Here is a 24,446-nt window from a genome sequence, read left to right on the forward strand (position 1 = left end):
ACACCCCTAGTCAGTGTAATCAGCTCCCCCCACCTCTCACTCACAATTAAACACAATATTTTTAAAGATGCATGTGAAAGACTGGAGATTTTGCTTGTTGATAAAATTGCACTAAAACGCATGCATAAGGTCTGTGTACTTTTGCGTCCATTCCTTTTTCGTTTTTTAACCACGTCAAGAAAAACAAAAAATGAACAGTTGTTGTATTTTTAAATGCTATGGTGAATACTAAAATTTAAATTAAAACCGAATACACAAATTTCATGTGCACAAAATAAATATTTACTTATTTTCAGATTTTTGTTTATTACGTTTTGCATCTTTATAAACCAAAATTAAAAAAGGACAGAATAAAGTCGAAGAAATGTCAATTTACAAGTTTTCTTTTGTAAAATTGTTGTGTCCCCCACACTTTCGAGAGCCATGTCTCTGAAACATGATAATACTTGACTTAGGACAGTAGATGTAATTTTGCGGGACACATGAAACAGATAAATTTACAACTATTATGCTATGTAAATATTGATTTACATTTGTTGGCAAACTTGGCATATGCGCCGATTAATGTTTCTGCCGGTGGGTGCCCATAATGTTGCGCTTAAGGCAACATTAAATCCTGGAGAGAAGATAGATTCATGGCTGCATACAGGAGGACAAAGTTTGAGCGCGCAGATGTAATATCTGAGCGAGAGCGCGCGCGCGCGTCCAGTTTTGTGCAAGGGATCCGCCTGTGAGCGGAGAGATTGCTCGCGTATTTGATGCGCTCTCGTGATACAATAATGCGCTCTCGACATTTTTCATTATAATAACGCCATAAAACCTGCATTAAATTAACTATTAACGTGTAAAGAAAGTCGTGTCTGAATTTCGCAATTTTGTATTGGTTAAAACAAATGGAGAATATCTCGTTTTTCTGTAGGTGCTCGACCATTTCCGTGTGTGGCGCTTGATCGCCGCCGTTCGTTGGAAATATTTAAATCAGGATGGATGATTACATGCTTTAAATCATTGATTTGGGCAGCTTTAAGCAGCTCTTGAGGTTCTTATCCAGTATGTGAGATAAAATCCTTGCTGGTGTAGTTGTGTTTACTGACTTTGACGAGGCCTGCTCTTTGCGCTGTCCAATCAGTTGTCATCAGCGGGAAAACCTCTCTCTATGATTGCGTTGGTTGGTTATGGCTGCACAAATAGATTTTTAAATGCTCCCAGTTTTTATTATATTTCTTACTGTGGTATTGTAGTTTCAGGGATGAAAAAAATTACAGACATAAATGAAATGCGGGACACTACTTAAGTCTTGCAGGACACGGGACAAAGCTCCCAATTTCGGGACTGTCCCGCGAAATGCGGGACGGGTGGTCACCCTAACTTCACTTGATTTCCACCCCATTCTCACTCACGAGGGGTCTGATACTGCCGCATGTCCAATGCTATAACGTGAAAAATGCTTGATGTGGCTTAATGTAGGTGATATTGGAGGAGCAAATTCACTACACCTTATAAGCAGCCCACTATGAACACAATTAATAAGACGTTAAGCATTTTCCTAGAAAATAAAACACAGTTATGAAGAAAACGCTAATGCATTAAGACACCGATATTAAATGACCAATAAAGATGTGCAGACAAGCAGGTCAAATATTAAGGCAACGCGCTTTCAACGTTCGGCGTTTTCCACTTGTAGAAAAACGTTATAAACGCTTAACATTATATTGTCCTTCCACTTTGTTTACGTTGCCGTTATGCTGTTGATGACAAGAAAATGTGCGAGAAAATGTAGTTTCTTTCTGGTTGTTGTTTTAGTAGGATTAAGACACGTAAAGCATAATGTCCAGCGACGCGGCCGTAACGCCTTGCTTTCAATGAGAATTGAGAAATATTTCATGTCAAACCTCCACTGAGGCAAAGGGCATAGGAATTTTGTCTTCATGAAAATTACATATTGGGGTATAATTTTGTCATCATGTTGGTATATTTTTAATTTGAACGGCATAAAGTGACTTCTGATTCCAAACAATTTCTCAGTATAAAACAATATAAAACACCTAACAGAGCCAGACGAAAAAGTCAGTAATTTAGATGTCGTTTTGGCCTTTATTCACATAAAACAGAGTAAAAAGCAAAATGACGGGATTGAGACCACAAGCAGGAACTCGATCATGTTAGAGCGCTAAACAAGAGGCTTAAGGTTTAGAAATTTACTGTTTAGGTTAAAATATAAATGTAAAAATAATAATAATAGTAATTTAACAAATGAAAATGAATCAATGTCATTTAGGCTGGCTCTTAAGTGAGTCATTCTATTGACGCCAGAGGAACAGGCACTAGAGGGCGCTTTAGCGTATGTGTGTATGACGAGAAATACTGGAAATTTAATTTAGCATTTTTACATATTAAATAACAAGTTGTATATCATTTATGTTATTTTTAATAAAATCTTAATCTTGCATAAAGAAAATTGGCTTGTATCTGCTAATTCTATTCATCAATGTTAAAATAAAAAACAAAGAAACCGCATTTTCCATATTTCATTTCTGGTTTAAAAAAGGAAAAACAAATGGACGCAAAAGTACACAGACCGCATAAGCATGTACATGTGATTTTTATTTATTTATTTATTTATTTTATTTTATTTATGAATTTGCAAACATTTCAAACAAACTTCTTTCACGTTGACATTATGGGGTATTGTTTGTATAATTTGGAGGAAAATATTGAATTTAATCCATTTTGGATTAAGGCTGTAACATAACAAAATGTGGAAAAAGTGAAGTGCTCTGAATACTTTCCGGATGCACTGCATATATATGCATATGTGTTTTTTGTTGAGTATCATATTTATACATCAGGCTTTTATGGCTCATACAGTATATGAAATTCATCGCAAATCAATGATAATTGAGAGATGGACAAATAAATGTTCCTCAAAAGCCCCTTGTGTCATATTAACATTAAAAAAATTAACATTAAAAAATGATGTACGAATAATCATATTGTTATATCGCCAACAATAATTACATAATTGAACACAAAAAATTGTTGTAATATCTTATTTGCTCACCAAATGCAAAACTAGCAGCATATAGCGCTGCTGACTTCAGTAATCCAGATGAGCATGTGTTATCTGTTTTCAGTGGTTGTTATTGGGGTAGGGATTAACATACCACTGGGAAGGCAAAGATTAACCAATCAGAATTAAGTATTACACAGAGCCGTGTAATAATATTCAGTATTGATGTTATTATCAGTTATGTAGGTGCTAATATAAAAGAGCGCACAAAAAAAATGGATCTATTTTATTTAATTTTACATATTAACTGGTCTGGAATGTAATTACTAGTCATGTTATGTACCAAAATAATGACTTCGCTATGATACCTGACTTAAATGCCTTAATACCAATATTGAATCGATACCATGGCAAAAAAACTAAAACAACAGTAAAAGTAATTGAATAACAGAACTTACATTTTTGTTTTATAAATTACTTATAAAAATTAAAAACTCACTTGACCAGCATGTTTCTGCCCTGCTTTTTGATAATTCAGTACCCTTTCGTTAAAAAAGTAATTACATTCCACAGTGTGAAAGTAATTATGAGCACAGTTTTTTTTTCTTTCTCGCACACAAGGCATTCGCATCACTTCAGAAAATTGAGGTTAAATCACTGAAGCCACATGGGGTACTTTAATAATGTCTATCTTTCTGGACCTTGAAAGTGGTATAAAGTAGGGACAGAAAGCACCCTGGAATAAAAAACCTCTTCTCATCTGGGGTGCTGTTGAATTTTCTTGGAGACTATTCCTTTGGCATGGTCACATGCCGTCATAATATTAAACAACACCTGCAAACACAGTTAGATAAAGCATAGGCAATATTTTCTCCCTACAAAGCAGAGTTTTATCAGGATCAACAGAATTGATTAGTTCACCTCCCGAGTCATTTCATGCATGAACGAAAGAATGTTTGAATCAATGTTTCTGAAACACAATACAGTCAGATGTATAAACAATGATTTGTGCTAACCATCCTTGGTTCTCAAGGATGGTTCTCTGTCTGTCCATACAGACCATACAGAACATGGGACAAGCTTTAAGTGGATTGGATATCCAGCTCTGTCTGCTAATGGTAATTATGACTTTTGTCATTTATGATGTTGATTTTAATTATTCTCTGGATTAGTATGTTTAAGAACATTTATATAAATTGGTATTGTGGAAATTGAAGATTGCCATCGATGGGTTAAAAACCATTGTCTAAATTTAAACACTGTCTTCTTTGTTTGATCAGAATGATAAACGTAAATGTTGTAAGATTTGATGGCAGAGACAAAGTGACACATTGACAAAGTCACTAGTAAATTATCCAGAGAAACCCTTCAAATTTATGGAAGGCCGGTGGGCATACAAAAGAGGAGTGAATATAAGTGGTAAAAGTTTTATTTTTCATCCATTAAATGGATGCATGACATTAGATGTGTAGAGAATGTCTCAGGTTACAGACTATACTGTAGGCACATATTCATGGAGGCCGAACAGAAGGGGCCTACAACATAATTAAAGTTCTTACAAATGAACTAACATCACACCAAGAACCCAATACAGGTGGTATTCAGGATGGCCCATAAGGCCATTCGACTGAAAACATAGCATGCTGAGCGCATGACCAACCAAGTAATTAGGTAGCTGTGAGTGCCCGCGAAACAGCCCGCCCAACAGCAGTGTACTCGGTAAAAACACCTTTTCTACTCTTTAAGCGCTAAAGAAGGCCCCATGGGCCTATGATCTCAGCAGACATGTGGCATCAGCTCGTGGCAGTGTTATCAAGGTTCAGGCTAAACAGACCAACTACAAAGGAGGTCATCCGTCAGCCCGAGCCCTGGCCAGCCAGCGACAGAAATCCCTTTTAACTATTTTCAGAAAACTGTACAGAAAACACCCCAAAAAGGTACGTGCCAGCATGTAAGTCTTTCACCGGACAAATCTGTGATTTGTGCTGAACCCAAGAGAACGAAAGCTAAAAGGGGTAGCATCGTTACATCAACTTGAATAACCTTCAAGGGGCTCATGTGAAGACATTAAAACATGACTGAAAAGGTTCTAAACAGTGGGGCCTACCATCACTGCATAACTCACCTCCTCAAAGATAAGGGCCTGCCACCTGGGAAAAACAGCACCAGGAAGGCTAATCTTAACTATAGCGCCTACATTTCAAAATATGAAGGGGGGAAATGGGCATACGGCCAACAACTCCCTCAGGAGGAGGCCAGAACTAGGAACTATATAACCACAAGGGGATAGTGATAATAAGGGTGAAGTAAAACAAACAAAACATCTAAAACCTAGCTCTAGCCTGGCCGTTAGCTAAGGCCTATTAAGAGACCAAGCCATGCTTGGGCTCCATCTTAAATCCTCTGAATACGAGGAAAAATGAAGCAATACAAGCAACAGCGCCAGGCGTCCGAAAAAAAAGGCATACCTAACACATATAACTGAAATAACGAGTGCCAACTCTAACTAGACTTAACAGTATTTAGCTGAGAAGCTACTCTGACATTGGAGGCTAAAAACAACATAGCAGCCATACAGCGGCCTGCGAGTATAACTAGCCAGCGGCCATACAGTGGCCTGTGAGTATAACTAGCCAGCCTAGCATTTCAGTTATTGGCCCAAAATAACCCCTTCTGTGTTTATACTTACTATATGCTCAGGGAAACTATACAGGAAAAACAAGGTCTATACTTTTTCGCAAAATAGATAGACCCTGCTTAACTCCTGCGGCTCATAGAACGAAGATTTATCCTCCTTTTCTCTTGAATGAAGAAGGATAAAATCCAAAGTTCTTTAAGCCTAAAAGTACTTTCAGTATCAAGCCAGATGGCGGGCCGTCAGAAAATATTCATCATGGGCCCTGCTCGTCAGCCTGACTGTAAAAGCCTGAGCACATAGTTTGTTTCAATGCTCCCGGGAGGCGGAGGAAAAAGAAAGAGCGAGGGTGAGATGTAGCCCCCGCGAGAGAGAGGAGATCGATCATCGGCGCTGCTGGTGCCTATGCTCAATCATCTCCCTCAGATCCTGCTTCTTCCTCCTTGCATCCTGCCGCTTCTGCAACTTGCTCTGGGGAGGAGGAGGCGCACGAGCGGCGACACTGGATCTCTGGGCCTGTCTCTGAGCCTCGACTTGAGACGGCCCAGGACCTCCCGGCTGTCTGGGCCCAGATCCGGATCTGAGCGGGATACAGGATCTGAAAGTGGCATCTGAAAGCTGCAGCCTGCCCGAAGTGTGCTCTATAACCTCCAGTAACTCCGAATACGCCGGGCAGGGCGGTCTAAGAGGAGCCGCGGACTCGTCCGCCTCTCCCTCCTCGGCCATCTCCTGCTCTCTGGGGCTTGCAGCCAGAAGAGCACTCGCTCCTGGATCCGATGACATCAAAGACAGGACATCATCGTCATCCAGGAGCGCGTCCTCATCAGTCGCTTCGGCTTGAGAGAGATTCACACCCCTCTCAAATTCCTCAGCGAGCTCCACCTGAGAGCCCCATGATTTCAGCCGCCGCTCTGCCTCAGGGCCGGAACCACCAGGCAATGGCGGTGACGCCTCTTCTCTCGAGAATGGCCAAACGAGAATGGAGCGTCTTCATGGGCAGACGCTCACAGTTAACACAGACAGCGCCCTCAAGCACTGTCCGCGCGTGCTCCTTGCCCAGACAGAAAACGCACAGGTTGTGTGTGTCCTCCGGTGTAAGAAACCTGGGACGAGGATCAGCACACTTCCTGAAATGTTTTTCAGACATATTGCAATTTTCCTTACTGGAGTTTGTGAAACAAAGGCACGAACAAAACAGTCCCGAAAAGACGAGAAGATGTTGACTGCTTCCTTAGGCGCTCCCTTTATACATCACAGTTCGCACCGTAATGAAGGCTGTCGCTGGCCAATAGGATTGTAGTGTTGTGATTCTTGGCATTTCGAAACACCTGTCATGAGTGACATTTCCCCATAGCGTGATCAAACGCAGAGTTGAGTTCCCTTTTGAAAGGGAACCCTGAATTTTCTCTCCCTGAATTCTGCTGTTTCCCTATCATGCACACAAAAAAGAGGAAGTTGGAAATAAAGTTGAAACTGAAAATATACAACTGTAAGAATTTTTCAAATATTAGTGACAGCCTTATAAATAAGAACAGAAGAAGGGCTGAGCTTAGGAACATTTAAGATAAATTTATCTTACAAATTGATCAAAGTGCAAAACATATTTAAAGTCGCCAGTGATAATATTTAACTCCCGGGTTCTTGTTAAGAATATCATCTATGATAAATGATTAAACAAGAACCCAGGAATTAAATAATACCACTGGCAACTTTAATTAATTTTTCTGTAATTATTTGCAATAAATCACACCTAACATTAAGGATACTGTTTACATTCACCTAACACTTATTAACACATTTACGACTGTAATTACAACTTGACAAAACAGGAATTTTGATATAATTTTGTGTTTAGTTATGTTGTCAGGATACACAGATCAGAGAAATGGTAGGTATTATAAAAGGCAAGCTTTATTAAACAGCAGTATTTTCACATATCCTGCGCCTGCTGTTTCCTGCTCCTACATCATTTTTTTATGTTAACACCGGTTCACCATTGTCACCTTTTCATAGCACACACAGGCTGCATCCCAATTCGCCTACTTATACTACGCCCTAAAAGTATGTACTCTTTCTGTGAACAAAAAGTACTTACTTTTGAGTGTGTAGCAAAAGAGTAGACAAGCTTTGGGACATACTATCACGTCATACAACCATGTCTTTTCTCTCTGTCACATCCTGTCACTGTAAACATCTTACATCCTCCACATTTCATTAAGCTAATTTCCTACCATATTGGAGAGAAATGCAGCACGTTGATCTGCAGTTGCAGGTCTTTCATGTGGAGAACTCTCCTCATATTAATGCAATGATGAATTTAAAAGTTAATGGCCATTCGGATATTTATAAAAGTCCACATTGGTATTTGCAGATGAAAAATAACTCTGATAACATGAAATATATTTTCTGCTGCTCGACTGCTCCTGTCTGCCTCGCTGCCTCTGCTCGCTGCTGGTGGTTTGCGTCTCCGTATAGCTTTGTTTTCTCTTTTATTGAATCTCTTACTTTTATTCATTGTTGCTTATATTATTATTATTGCCTACCACATTAATCTGACGTCGCTAGCTTGTAATCTTTGAATCTAAATCGCTGTTACAATGCGTTTGCATCTCACTAGCTTGTTAACTTGTCATCAGTCTCGCGTGCTCCTCTTTCAACGCGTTCATCAAACAGCTGTGGTAACTCGGATCGGATCAGTCTACAAACACGGTGAGTCATGTCATCCTCTCCCAGAATTGTTTCCTGTTCCATCTGTCACATGTTCAGTATAGCTCTCTCTGTCAGCGACGAGGGATTTACATGTCATAAATGTAGGGAAATAGTCAGGCTGACAGAGAGAATCTCAGAATTAGAGACACGCATCCAAACTTTAATCGAGGATAGTAAGAATGCAGGGGCTTCAGATACTGTTTTGGATGCGACTAGCTTAGTGAACTCTGTACATTGTTCGGTTCCGGCTGTAGAGCCCGCGCAGCAGGGCACTTGGGTAACGGTGAGGCAGCCTAGCCGCGGAAAACACCACTCTTCCGTTCCAATAAGAACATCAAACAGGTTCTCCCCACTTAGTGACGCACCCACTGAGAATCCTGTTGAAAGTGCCCTAGTTATTGGCGATTCTATTACACGGAACGTGAAAATAGAGACACCAGCCACCATAGTCACATGTTTGCCGGGAGCCAGAGCACCTGACATCAAAGCAAATTTAAAAGTGCTGGCTAATGCTAATCGTAAATATTCTAAAATTATTATTCATGTCGGCACAAATGATGTTCGACTTCGCCAGTCAGAGATCACTAAAATTAACATTAAAGAGGTGTGTGAACTCGCAAATACAGTGTCAGGAGAAGTAATTTGCTCTAGTCCCCTTCCTGTTCGTCGGAGTGATGAGATAGTTAGCAGATTATCATCACTCAATGGCTGGCTGTCTAAGTGGTGTCCGCAGAATAATATAGGTTTCATAGACAATTGGAAAAGTTTTTGGGGCAGACCTGACCTGTTGAAAAGAGATGGTATTCATTCGTCCCGGGATGGTGCTGCTCTTCTCTTTAGTAATATGGCACATAGTCTTAGAGCTGAAACATGACAAACTGGGGCCCAGGACAGGAAGCAGACAGACTGGCTAAACCGACCATCTGCTAGCTGCCTCACGTTACAGAAGTCAGATAAATCCCAACACATAGAAACTCTTACACCTAGATATTATCACATAGAGACTGTGTCTGTACCCCGAATTAGTAAAAACAAAAAACTTCCAAACCCATTCAATGGTAAAAATTTAATTGATGTTCAACAAATAAAAAATAGAGATAATAATGATAAACAAATGATAAAGCTTGGATTGTTAAATATTATATCACTTTCTTCAAAAGCACTTATTGTAAATGATATTATCACAGACAATAATCTAGATGTGCTGTGTTTGACAGAAACCTGGCTAAAACCGGATGATTACATTACTTTAAATGAGTCTAGTCCTCAAGGTTATGATTATCGACACAATCCTCGTCAGAAAGGCAAAGGGGGAGGTGTTGCTGTAATTTATAGTAATATTTACAGTATCAGCCAGAAGCCTTTCAAATATAATTCCTTCGAAGTGATGGTGCTTTACGTAACATTATGTAAGTTGACATTTGTGCTGGCTACTGTATACAGGCCACCAGGACACCATACAGACTTTATCAAAGAATTTGCAGATTTTCTATCAGAATTAGTACTAGCTGCAGATAAAGTCTTTGTTGTTGCCGATTTTAATATCCATGTAGATAATAAAAAAGACTCATTGGGATTGGCATTTACAGACATTCTAAACTCTATTGGTGTTAGACAACACGTGTCAGGACCCACTCATTGTCGTAATCATACTTTAGATCTAATATTGTCACATGGAATCGATATTGATGCCGTTGAAATTCTGCAGCAGAGTGACGACATCTCAGATCATTATCTAGTCTCATGTATACTACATTTAGTCAAAGAGGCTAAACTGCCTCCCTGCCATAAATATGGTAGAACCATCACTTCTACCACTAAAGATCGCTTTATAAATAATCTTCCTAATCAGTTTCATCACCTTAGCATACCAGAGAGCTTAGAAGACCTCGATGTTGCAACAGAAACTATTGCCTCTGTCTTTTCCAGCACATTAGACTCAGTTGCTCCTTTGCGTTTAAAAAAGGTTAAGGAAATTAATCCAACGCCATGGTACAATGAGCACACTCGGGCCCTAAAAACAGCAGCTAGAAAAATGGAGCGCAGATGGAAGAAAACAAAACTAGAAGTATTTCGCATTTCGTGGAGAGAGAAAATAATTGAGTACAGAAAGGCCTTAAAAACTGCTAGATCTGCCTATTTTTCAAAACTTTTAGAAGAAAATAAACACAACCCTAGGTATTTATTTGATACAGTGGCTAAATTAACAAGAAATAAAGCTTCAACTTCTGATGTTTCCAAAGAGCATAGCAGTAATGACTTTATGAACTTCTTTACTTGCAAGATTGATAATATTAGAGAGAAAATTATAACCATGCAACCGTCTACTACAGTATTGTGTCAGACAGTGCATTGTAGTGTCCCTGAAGAAAAATTCAATTCATTTTCTGCTTTAGGAGAGGAAGAATTGTCTAAACTTGTTAAATCATCAAAATCAACAACATGTATGTTAGACCCTATACCAACTAAGCTATTGAAAGAGATGCTTCCGGAGGTCATAGATCCTCTTCTTAATATTGTTAATTCATCTTTATCACTAGGATACGTACCAAAAACTTTTAAGCTGGCTGTTATTAAACCTCTTATTAAAAAACCACAACTTGATCCTAGAGAATCAGTCAATTACAGGCCGATTTCAAATCTCACTTTTCTATCAAAAATACTAGAAAAGGCAGTTTCATCACAACTATGTTCCTTTTTAGAAAGAAATAGTATCTGTGAGGATTTCTAGTCAGGATTTAGACCGTACCATAGTACTGAGACTGCTCTCATTAGAGTTACTAATGATTTGCTCTTATCATCAGATCGTGGTTGTATCTCTCTATTAGTGTTACTGGATCTTAGTGCTGCATTTGACACTATTGATCACAATATTCTTCTAAATAGACTCGAAAACTATGTTGGCATTAGTGGAATTGCATTGGCATGGTTCAAATCATACTTATCTGACCGTTATCAGTTTGTAGTAGTAAACGGTGAGATGTCATATCAATCACAAGTTAAATATGGAGTACCGCAAGGCTCAGTACTAGGACCGTTGCTTTTCACTCTGTACATGCTACCCTTGGGAGATATCATTAGGAAGCATGGCGTTAGTTTTCATTGTTACGCTGATGATACTCAGCTCTATATTTCTTCACGCCCTGATGAAACTTACCAATTTGCTAAATTAACAGAATGTATAGCTGATATAAAAAACTGGATGACCAGTAATTTCCTACTACTAAATTCAGAAAAAACAGAGATTCAAATTTTTGGACCAAAAACTACTTCACGCAGTAACCTAGAATACTGTCTAACACTTGATGGCTGCTCTGTTAAGTCTTCGTCGTCAGTTAGGAACCTGGGTGTGCTCTTTGATACCAATCTTTCATTTGAAGGACATGATACTAGCATCTGTAAAACCGCATTCTTCCATCTTAAAAATATATCTAAACTACAACATATGCTCTCAATGAAAAATGCAGAACAGTTAGTTCATGCGTTCATGACCTCAAGGCTAGATTACTGTAACGCTCTACTGGGTGGTTGTTCCTCCCGCTTGATAAATAAACTACAGCTCGTACAAAATGCAGCAGCTAGAGTTCTTACTAGAACTAGGAAGTATGACCATATTAGCCCAGTTCTGTCATCACTGCATTGGCTTCCTGTTAAACATCGTATAGATTTTAAAATCTTGCTAATTACTTACAAAGCACTAAATGGTTTAGCTCCCCAGTACCTGAGCGAGCTCTTAATGCATTATAGTCCTTCACGTTTATTGCGATCTCAGAATTCATGCCAGCTGATAATACCTACAATATCAAAATCAACCGCAGGCGGTAGATCCTTCTCCTATTTGGCACCCAATCTCTGGAACAATCTTCCTAGCATTGTTCGGGATGCAGACACACTCTGTCAGTTTAAATCTAGACTAAAAACACATCTCTTTAACCCTTTGAGCGGTACGGTCCCACATATGGGATTTTTATTTCTGTGCCCCTGGGCGTACGGTACCACATATGGGATTTCGAACGTTCAGCGACGTCACATAACTGCCAGATTCAAACTGTGCTTTCGCGCTCTGGCTGCGAGACGGACACGCGTAGCTCTTGTCATATATCACAGCTATGCAGCGTTTTCAGCCACATAATGTTTCTTTTAAGGTTTCAGACATTTAAATATGCATAATCACCATTAAAACAATACATTAAGAGTTTTATAAAATACACACTGATGTCCGACATCAGTGGAAGCAGCAATAACAAATATATTTGCCGACATTTATTAATATCAGACGCACATAATGGGCCTAAGTAACTATAAAGTTTACTCTATTATTCTTCCAGTTCACCAGCCACTTACTTGCATATATTTCGGGAGAAACTGATGAATTCACCTGCTGTAAATCCGACTGACAGGATTCTGTGAACTGCAGCGCAAACGAAGATGGCGGCGCCCATCTCGCATTATAGATCAAGATAAAGATCATTTATAAAGGTTTTAAAACGACAAAGCACACTCACTTACACATATTTGAGAATCGGAATATCATATAGTTGATGACATGGTAAGCAATTTTGCAAATATTTTAAATATAAAAGGAAAAACTAAATAATAGCGATCCATCTGTCATACAGTGTTATTGTTGCTGCGTTCAGCGCTCGTGACACGCAAGACGCGTCGCCATGGAAACATTAAAGGCAAACGTTCTAAAATAACGGTCGCCTTAAAAAAACTCACTCTGGGGGGACAGTTAGAATATTTTAAACTCACGATCGAAAGGGTTAACCTGGCATACACATAACACATTATCAATTTATATTTTCAAATCCGTTAAAGGATTATTAGGCTGCATAAATTAGGTCAGCCGGAACCGGGAACACTTCCTATAACACCAGATGTACTCGTTACATTAGAAAAAGAATGGCATCTACGCTAATATTAGTCTTTCTGTTTATCCCGAGGTTTACCGTAGTCAACCGGATCCGGGCCGTATCCAGCTGAGACCAAGGACCTGCGCCTTGACACGACCACAGTGCAGCCCTGAAGTATCAGCAGAGATCGAGTCAACTAGATCATCCACTGTGAAGGCCTCATCGACACGACAGCCAGTAGCACAGTTCCTCAACAAACCGTCCATACCGGCGTGATGAATACGATCCTCAACTGGATGGAACTGAAATAAATACTTTGAATGTTGCGATCCTATCAGATTTATGATAGCAACCTGAATCGTAACAAAGCACTGTTCGCCAGAGGAGAACTGGCCCCCCGACTAAGCCTGGTTTCTCCCAAGGTTTTTTTTCTCCATTTTAACACCTATTTGCCACCTGATGTCACCTGTTGGAGTTTGGGTTCCTTGCCGCTGTCGCCTTTGGCTTGCTTAGTTGGGGACACTTGACATTTGACTTGACATTTGATATTCAACAGTGCTTTGATCTGCCTGCATTGACACTATTCTTGAAGAGCTGCTGTGCAGCGAAAACTATGTACCAGTTATCAATGTAAAGCTGCTTTGATACAATCTGCATTGTAAAAAGCGCTATATAAATAAAGGTGACTTGACTTGACTTGAACTGATTATTAGTGACTCAAACCTCTCAGCGTCGATCGCGGATATCTGCCACGTTTTGTAGTTTTTTACCACTTTTTACTCGTGTTTGTAGTTCTGAACTGAATCCTCATCCAACGCGCAATGGGTTGTGGCCAATATTAGCCTTTATAGTGTGCACGGATACACACTTTGAAAATCTACCGGAAATACTCTGGACTACATCTCCCACAATTCACATTGCTGAGTATTGTTTAGCCCTGCATTGCGCCTTGTTTTCTACCTTGTCTCCGTGTTTCTTGCCCTGCCTGTATTTTTGACGTTGGACCGTTTCCTGGATTATGATCGTTTGCTGCCTGCCCTGATATTTGCCTGTTTTTGGACAACTCTTTGCCTTGTCTCTCTTGAACCTGTTTGCTGGTGTTTGACTTCCTGCTTGTGTTACTACGCTCTTTTAATAAAGCTTGCATTTGGGTCTCCAACTCCGTCGTCCTGTTCCCTTCATTACAAGTATGGTATCAGAATGGAGAAGCAAGTGAGTAGTGAAGACAGAGCTGGAGGATAACAGACAGGATAACATACATGCCACACACACACACATTATTCAGTCACTGATGAATTGAAATTAAATTTCTTTACTTTGAAGAGCAAATCCATGAGACTTGGAGGAGAAGACGGAACAGGAGACAAGGAGCTGGAGAGTGCAGTGATGGGGATGGTTGATACCGAGCCTCAGATGCTCCGACGCAGTTTTCAAAGCATTATTGTATCACAAACTAGTGATGTGTCCTTCTTGAACGATTCGTTCATATTGAACGAATCTTTAATGTGACTCAGGAAGAACGCACGTGCAATATTCTATAGGTTCTGTACAGCTAGTAGTTCACCTGTTGATTCAGTTGATTCGTTCATTTCAGTCTTTCGGGTTTTGAGTCGTTCCTTAATCACGTAACAGACCCATACGCCAAACCAATGCAATCTAAGCCGGAAAGAGAATTGATTAGCTCATTTCATGAGTCTTTCGGGTTATTGAGTCGTTCCTTAATCACGTGACGGACCCATATGCTAATATATTAGACCAATATATCAAGTCTGCCTAGGAAAAGCAATTATTATACCAGCAAACTCAAAATTGGAGTAAAAATGAACAAATTAGGCTATAAATACTTTGTATTGTAGGCTTGGATTATTAGCCTATATTATTATATAGCCTAGTGCAGTGGTTCCCAGTGCCGTGTTGATTCAGAGAGGAGGTGGGCCTTGGCGCAAAAAAGGTTGGGAACCACTGGCCTAGTGTTTATTAACAGATAGACAGTCAAAAAGACAAATTAATCAATATTTATTTATAACAGGGTTTTATTTATTTATTTATAAAATAACACACCACAGATCCTCAAGAAACAGTAACAAAAACATGGTGACAGAAATAGCGTATGGGTCTATCACGTGATTAAGGAACGACTCAAAAACCCAAAAGACCCGAAAGAAATGAGCTAATCAATTCTCTTTCTGGCTCAGACTGCATTGGTTTAGCGTATGGGTCTGTCACGTGATGAACGAACGACTCAAACTCGACCCGAAACTGAAAAACTAGCCAATTTCTTTTCCATGACTACATATTTTTTCCGTAGGACAGAATTATTTTTTTTCTGTCGTTTTAGAGCTCCCTCTGCCCTCCTTGCCTTATCTCTTCGTCTTTCCAACTCCTCCCTCAAGTCTTTCACACTGACTCCTGGTTCACTTGAGCCCTGCACACTGGCACCTGGCTCACTGGCTCCTGGTATGTCCCTCTCAATTTGCTCACAGTGTTCTCCTTTCTTATCCTCTCTTCCCTCATTTTCCCTTCTCTCACTTTCAGTTCCTCCCTCAACATCTGAAATGATGATATGGCATTGTTAGTGTTACATGGAGAGTGTATAGGCTAGTCATTGTAGTAAGAAATATTATTTAAAGTTTGACTTCACATTATTCATACCGAAGTTCATTTTAGGACAATACGTGTGGTCACTGGCCACTGCATGAACTAGAGGTTCTGTGGTACTTCTCACGGCAGGACCCTTTCGCCTCTTGGGCTCAGGGCGATGCACAAATATGGTTGGAACAGCGTCAGTTTTCAATATTAGATGGCCTTTTTTGTCCTTGAGAATTGCTCTCCCTCAAAATGTGCCTGCAGAGTTGCTTATGAGGTTATTTTCCACACACTTTCCAGACATTACATCATAATTGTCAAATCACAATTTCATTGCCGTCCTTTACATATGACACATTGAACCTTGATCCACAAGTGAAATGTCTAAATGTGCATTACAAACATAACTTACTGCGCACGGTTTTCTGTTGTTGTAATCTTTTGTTATGGTCAGGTTGCTTCTGCTGACTTGGGCTAACCATTTCTTTGTCCTGTCGGCATCTTTTGGGAAACCATACATCCGGATCCCTTTCTCGGCCCGATTGGTGCATCCAAATGACGCACAGCCAACTATGGTAAGAAAATCAATCTATAAAAGTTAGATGTTGTTATCAGTTTCCAGGGAAGGTGTGCCATCAAACCCTCCCACCTCTTCCTAACCAACTCCATCTCCTCTCTCCTCTGGGGTACAGAGCCAAAATAACAGAAATCCGGACAAACATCCAAATGAGTGTGGACCTAACTATAGGTGTGTGCTCTCACTTCTGTAATCTCAATCTCTTGAAAATGTTTGGGAAACATAGGATTTCAATGTTTATTTTGTCCTTCAATATATTAACCTTAACACTGTTTCCTCTTTCTTTACCACTCCCAGTTCTGTCCAGCTGCATTGGGCTTGATTGTCTCAAGAACCAGTCTCCTCTGGGGCCTGTAACATGGTTTGCTTCTGGAAATGGAATGCTCTCACCCACAAATTCAAGTAACTATAGTAGGGCTGCACAACGATTAATCGTTTGCAAAATAAAAGTCTGTGTTTACGTAATATATGTTTGTGTTCTGTGTATAATAATTATGTATATAAATACACACACATACATGTATAAATTTAAGAAATATATGCATGTATAAATATATATATTTACATATATTTTATATTATATATAACTTAAATATTTTGTATATAAATATAACATTTTTCTTAAATATATACATGTATGTGTGTGTATTTATATATACATAATTATTATACACAGAACACAAACATATATTACGTAAACACAGACTTTTATTTTGCAAACGATTAATCGCAATTAATCGTTGTGCAGCCCTAAACTATAGCATTACTTACAGCTTCCCTGTAGGAAGTCAAGCAAGTTTCTTTGAAGACCGAACATTCAAGGAAAATTTACCTACCCTCTCCCGGGATGTAATGTATAATTAAATATTTTGTTGAACGCAATTGGTTGCCTTGTATATTTTTCACTGTTGACAAATTCTTTCTTGACTTAACACTGAGCAGCTTCTGGCATTCATTGATATTCACTTGTTGTGCATGTATATATTTATGTGAATGTGTCACATAACTTAACATAACTTTAGGATGTTCGTAATTAATGACCATAGAAGCACAAGAAAAATATATACAGCACATACTGTAAATGTATTATACCTTATCGGAGCACTCCCCTTTTCCCTCCAAAATTAAACGCACACAAAAATTAATTGAATTCAAGGGGCTTTATTGGCTTGAACGTTATAAGAACAACGTTTCCAAAGCATCAAAATACAATTTTCAATACACACAATATATACAGTAATATTAACATTAACACAACTGGGTGAGGAACAGCCAAACTCGGCTAACAAGGTTGCTGAACAGTTTACTGTGAAAAAAACAAGACGCAGCAACAAGACACAAGGCAGATGTGCTGCTTCAGATGTGCTGACCAAGCTCTGTTGAAGAAGCACAAAAAAATTGAGGACTGGTCAGCAGTGTCAGCCAAAGAAACTGACTGCAGCAGTACCATCAGCTCAGAGCTGCAGAAAACTGTGGGACCCTAGTACATCCATCTACCAACTGGAGAAGTCTGGTCAGAAGTGGCTGGCCAATTCCTACAAAGAAGGTTTTAAGAGAACTTTTAACTCTTTTTTGATCCATTTCAAATGTTGACTACTCTATATTATATATACATTTATATATATATATATATATATATATATATATATATATATATATATATATATATATATATATATATATATATATATATAGTGTTTATGTGTGTGTGTGTGTGTGTGTGTATATATATATATATATATATATATATATATATATATATATATAAAATTTTCTTTTTTACTAAATTTTTTGCTGTTGAAGGATTGAGTTATTCAAGATTTGGATATTGCTATTAAGTTTTATTTAGTTGTACTTATTACTGTATCACACAAGTGTTACATGATGTTAACATCCACCTTCTTCCCTGGTGGCACAGTGACATCAGTAGACAGAGTTTCGGTTCTCTCATCTGTCTGCTCATGACTTTGAGTGCTTTCAAGTCCAACACTAATACTGTATCCTGCTGTAACTTCTGCAATCTTTGGAATCCCAGCCTTCACTTCCATTTTAAATGTTGCTGTCAAACTTGTACTCACAGACCATGAAGATTTGTGGGTTATTTTCTTTACGATTTCAACTTTTTGTTTTTGAGTGACAGAGGAGTCATTCATGTAAGTGACTTTTTTTTATTTCTTCTACTGCCACCTTTGGTATCAGTTGGCTGATAGTGGGATAGTTGACATCGGTAAGAACTGTTGATTGAACTGCATTGAGAAACATGAATCCCATGTCGGCACTACCTCTTCCTACAACTCCCAAACAAAATCCAGAGCCGACATCCATGGGATATACTGTTTTTAAACCACAGATTGCCATCTTTGCAAAGAAATCTTTTTTGTAACTTTTCTTAACTCGCTCTAGATTGTACTATCATGTTACAAACTGAGATAGTGCTAAGCTTCAGTTTTTCTTTCCTTTTATTTTTCTGGTATTTTTCAACAGCAAGTTTATGTCTATACAAATGTAATTTGAAAATTTAGTTATCTAAATATCACTTTTTCTTTTATCCATTAATATCTCTTAGTAATAATCTGTTTAATTTATCATTTTAATTTCATTATTTTAATTAAACTTCAGTTGACACAGGTTTGTCTTGCAGGGGTTATTTTTCTCCTGTCCGCATAAGCACCATATGATTTTACTGTCCTTTCTGTTTAAAGGTGCTAAAGAGGATCTTTTCGTCGACTGAGAATCCAAAGACTGTTACTGAGTTTTTGAAATGAGCGCATGCATAAGAACAACCCCCCTCCTTCGAAGGAACGCCTCCCAAAACTCGTAAACACTCGTATTGGAACACGAGTGTTTACCACCGGCATTCGCTGTGTCGTGTTAGTGGATTCATTATGTCGGGCTCACCGCAGGTAACTCATAATCTGCAGTTGTTACTCCTGTCTCCGGACAAAACCATTGCATGCGGCGCCTGTAGAGTGTGGAAAGTTACTGGAGCGCGCAGCCGCGCTCGTCTCTCACAAGGAACGTCACGGCAGTGATTGACAAGCCAGAGGGCCAATCGTTTATGCGATGATTGCGTAAACGATTGGCTGATGTTTTTAAGGCCCTACCTCGTGCACAGATGATGTATATTAATAATATTCCTTTCAGTGCACCTAATAAATAGTCTTTTATCAGTTAGTAAAGACAGTTACAAGTAATATTGCAAAAATGTATAAAACAAAACATCCTCTTTAGCACCTTTAACTCTTACTGATTTACTGACAATTAAAATATAACTAACCACAGTTATATTTACAATTATAATTCCAATATTCTTTCTTTTACACTATTCTGTTCGTCATTGAACTCCAGGAGTTAAAATCCAGACTGTGATTCTCAAAATCCCACTATTACTCTGGTCTTTTTCCAACTCTTTATCTGGGCTCTGAAAATTCTCTTTGACAGTTTTAACATTCTCTTGGCTTTTGATCTTTTTGCTGGCATCTTACTTTCTCTAAATCTCTTTTCAGAATCCATTTTTTTTTTGTTTTTAATGTCAATATAACTAGTTCTAAAACTTTAGTTACTTTTCCACTTATAGTTCCTAGTGCATTAAAATCTGTTTCCAATTTTAAACCCTCGGTTTGAGCAATACAGTTAAGGGTGAACACCGGGCTGACTTTATCTGTCCGTAAGTCAAATTTCTGTTAGGCACAACTTTCTTTACCCCTCTTTTCTTAAGAATCCTATATCATATCTCACTATATCAGAATATTTGTTTTCTATCTTTAAAGTCTGCGTGAACCGGAAGTTGCAAACAACTTTTCTCCAGTGTTGTGACGTGTTTCCAAGTGAAACGGAATATTGAATAGGTTGTTTGCACATGACATCACAGCAGCAGCGCGAATGAGTCTGGAGAGCATGGAGTGATTTTTCTATATAGTGTGAGGTGTTGTGATTTTTAACAGTATTTTTATTTATTTAAATTAATTTTAATTACATAGCATATTACATTTAATAACATACTAATATTATGCATTATTATGCATTGTAAATTATGCAAAATTACAGCATTTAAATGGTTCAACTTTTCCTATATTCTCCTTGCTGTCATATAGTGTCTCTCTCAGTGAATGGGACACAGATTTTACTAGTCAAATTTATATAATGAATAATATATGTGTCAAATAATGTTCTTAGTCTTTTCTTCCTGTGGTGGGGGGGACTACAAAAATTTACTATGAATTAAATGGAAATCAAATTAAATACAATTTATTGTGTAACCAAAATACCAATAATGCCCAAAAGAAAAAGAAAAAACTCAGCGTGTGCCTTTTAATTATAAACAAGCCCGAAATACACAGGTACTCTTATTTTGAAATGTCTGTACTATTGCAGGCTGATTCTTCAGATTCTTACAACCGTATAAAACATTTTATATAAAGGCCATAAAGTAGACATTGTAATATTTCATCAACTTGAGTTCGTTAGCAATTTCTTGGCATAAATCTGCGCTTTTCATTGATTGAGAATCACTTTGAAGCAGTCTGAAGCGCTGTTGCGTGAGCTTGTAGAAAGCGCAACAGCACCCCTTTGTGACTTTGCAAAATGCAGCGCCCGTGGGAATGTTAGCGGAAGTAAACAGTTCTGAAGCAAACATAACGAGCAGGTACGAAACGACTAGTTAATCGACCACGGATGGTTTCATTATCTTGGGCGGATATAAAAGTATAAGAGGATAAAAATAATAAAAGCAAAAATGTGTCTCCATATACTTGGGCGGCCGTTATTATACGTGGGCGGCCCGCCCAAGTAAAGTCTATGTGTGGGAAGCACTGGAATGAGGTGTCATTGATAGTGCACTCGCCTCGCATGCCAGCAGTGGACGGGCTGCGGTTTGACACCGACTCGGAGCAGGGTGGTTAGGACTGGAGTGTGAGTTTTGGAGGCAGAGCAATGAGGAGAGGGGTGGTTTTGTTTGGGGTGATTTCAAATATCAACAATGTCCAACAGTGTTGTTAAAGAAAAAAAACATACCCAACCTTTAACTGATCCAAATATTCACAATTAATCATAACAAGTTATGATTAATTATTAATGTTTTTTTCTTTGAGCTAATTTGCTACACTGCTTTTTTGCTGTACAAGTCCTCAAATATCTATGGAAGATTGTTTTATAAAACTTAAAAAGATAATTGCAAGTTTAAATCTTGCAATTCTGACTTTTTTTTCTTGGAATTGCGAGTTTCTCTCACAATTCTAACTTTTTTCCTCTTAATTATGAGTTTATAGCTCTCCCAATTGCTCAAAACTTAAGGCCCTGTCCACACGGAGACACGTTTCTGTGTATACACACTTCGGCCAGACAGATCCAGCATTTTGGGAAGGTGAAACCGCTATGTTTTGAAACCGGGTTTCAAAGTGGATAAATTTGCGTTTTAGGACAACCTGAATTGCTTCTTTTCAGAAATGTGGCTTTATATCACTACATTGTCAAATCCAATAGAAATAGCACATTAAAGTTACAACTACATGATGTAACCACTTTTTGTGTGTATGTACAGGTCTGAATCCAGGAATATTTTTGCTCATGTGGCCGAAAAGTCCACTCAAAAGAGAGAAGTTTTGCACAGCAAGAAAATAATTCCAGGAAACATTGCTTGTAACACAGGGTTTATTTAATAATTTTATTTTAACTAAATCTCATTTAAAAAACATTATTACAGAACCTGTTTCTAGAGTTTATTTTAAAGTGATTACACAAAGTATGAATCTATATGAATATTTGTGTATTGGTATCATATAAGACTATTTGAAAACAGCAACTGTTGTGTGTGTACACGCACACACACAGGGGAAACACCCAACCACCAAAAAACACCAAAAAACTGGCCTTAATGTAAAACAACTATTACAAATTAGAAGTAATCAAAGAACTTGTGTTACATGTGCAATCTGTCTTCACTGCAAAAAATGCTGTTCTTACTTAGAGTTTTTGTCTTTTTTCTAGTCAAAATATCTTAAAGTTCTTAAATCAAGAAGCATTTTCTTGACAAGTAAAAATTATTTTCTTGTTTTCAGGAAAAATTAATCAAAATTAAGTGAGTTTTTCCTTAAAACAAGCAAAATAATCTGCCAATGGGGTAAGCAAAATAATCTTATTTCAAACCAAAAATAAGATATATAAACTTGTTTTCAGTTTGGATTAAGATTATTTTGCTTACCCCATTGGCAGATTATTTTGCTTGTTTTAAGGAAAAACTCACTTAATTTTGACTTATTTTTCCTAAAAACAAGAAAATAATTTTTACTTGTCAAGAAAATTCTTCTTGATCTAAGAATTTTTAGATATTTGGACTTGAAACAAGACAAAAATTCTAAGTAAGAACAGCATTTTTTGCAGTGTTAACATTACAGAGGAGATTCCTTAGTCTCCACTTTGATATCAGTGTAAGTGACGCCTTTGTATGTGCCCTTGGTTTCGTACTGTAACACACTGCCATTCTTGCAGGTGATCTTCACTGTGCCAGTGTAAGGCATGTCAAAATTGGCTCTTCCAATGGTGATGTTAACTTCCACTTTCTTCCCTGGTGGCACATCGACATCAGTAGACAGAGTTTCGGTTCTCTCATCTGTCTGCTCATGACTGTAAGTACTTTCAAGTCCAACGCTGATACTGTATCCTGCTGTAACTTCTGCAATCTTTGGAACCCCAGCCTTCACTTCCATACTAAATGTTGCTGTCAAACTTGCACTCACAGACCATGAAGATGTGTTGGTTATTTTCTTTGAGGATTCAACTTTTTGTTCTTGAGTGACGGAGGAGTTGTTCCTGAAAGTGAGGGATTTGATTTCTTCTACTGCCACCTTTGGTATCAGTTGGTTGATAGTGGGATAGTTGACATTGGTGAGAACTGCTGATTGAACTGCATTGAGAAACATGAATCCCATGCAGTCGATGTCGGAACCACCTCTTCCTACAACTCCCAAACAATATCCAGAGCCGACATCCATAGGATATTCTGTTTTTAAAGGCCAGCTTGTCATCTTTGCAAAGAATTCTCTCCCAAGACTGGTTCTGAATTTGATAGCTCCAAGACGTGATCCTGCTCCGTTCCCCCACAAGGACAGTGAGGTGAAACACTCACCAGGCTGGAACTTGTACTCTTGATGATTTCCAGCTGGATGTCCAAAAGTTTGATCTCTCCCATCTGAAAGCCAAACCTTGACAGCCTTCACTTGCCATCCTCCAACCCAAACCCCGATCTTCTCTAAACTGGCACCGTTGTTCTCACCAGTTAATGAAAATTGACCACCTCCTTGTCCACCAATTAGATGTAGAGTTGTTGGGTAGGACATCTTTGAATGAAATTGATCTGAAAATAATAAACACAAATCAGAATTAACATCAGCTATATACTTTCTTGCAATGTTTCCCACCCAAGATTGTGGAGACACAACAACTGTACATGTTGGATTGCTAATAAGCTGATGAATTGAATCAGGTGTGTCTGGATAGGCAATCATGCATAATGTGCAGTTCCCTTTCAGTCAGTCACATTCAATGTCACGTCAGTGACTGACCAAGTGGGATCTTGCCTGAGAGCCCAATGACCTTTGAGTGTAAGCAAAATGAGCCAATGCACATGTTTGGAAACATATGCTTTTCCACTGTCAGGCCGAATGGTTCTAAAAATGGCAAGTAATGGCTTTGGTTATTTTCCAGTCAAGCTTGTTTAGCTACGACACGATTAAAAAAATTATCAGCCCATGCATGCAGTGATATGGCCACTCAGTAGAATAATGGCAAAAGTTTTTGATACAAAACAACTTGTTGAATTGCACTAATTAAAAAAAAAATGCTTGCATTTTAATGCATTGTATTTTTAGGGCTTGCATTTATATGGACTGAAATTCAACATGGTTGTATATTTCGCACACATTTTCATTATTAAAAATGCAATAATTTATATTCACATTTCAGATTTCAAAATATTTGGTCGGTTTAAAAATACAACTTTTAATATTCGACAGGCAATTTTCAGTCCATTTTATTTCGCTTTACAAATTCACTTTCACAAATTCAGTGGTTCAAATT

General features: G+C 38.3%; 2 protein-coding genes and 1 pseudogene across 2 annotated transcripts; 1 reads left to right on the top strand and 2 right to left on the bottom strand.

Moving 5' to 3' along the window:
- Nucleotides 1–7,502: 7,502 nt before the first annotated feature.
- Nucleotides 7,503–9,210, top strand: LOC137025307 (uncharacterized; the record flags this gene model as incomplete). The annotated part of the gene is made up of 2 exons (XM_067393312.1): nucleotides 7,503–7,533; nucleotides 8,609–9,210. Coding segments are annotated over exons 1-2 (633 nt in total), but the record flags the coding sequence as incomplete, so codon positions are not given.
- A 9,040-nt stretch (nucleotides 9,211–18,250) lies between these two features.
- Nucleotides 18,251–19,853, bottom strand: LOC137025308 (aerolysin-like protein; annotated as a pseudogene).
- Nucleotides 19,854–22,759: 2,906 nt separating this feature from the next.
- On the bottom strand, nucleotides 22,760–23,707 carry LOC137025035 (aerolysin-like protein). The gene has a single exon (XM_067393051.1). The coding sequence runs from the start codon at nucleotides 23,705–23,707 to the stop codon at nucleotides 22,760–22,762; it is 948 nt and encodes a 315-aa protein (XP_067249152.1).
- Nucleotides 23,708–24,446: the final 739 nt, after the last annotated feature.

This window comes from Chanodichthys erythropterus, chromosome 8 (assembly GCF_024489055.1).
Source record: "Chanodichthys erythropterus isolate Z2021 chromosome 8, ASM2448905v1, whole genome shotgun sequence".
NCBI classification, from domain to species: Eukaryota; Metazoa; Chordata; class Actinopteri; order Cypriniformes; family Xenocyprididae; genus Chanodichthys; species Chanodichthys erythropterus.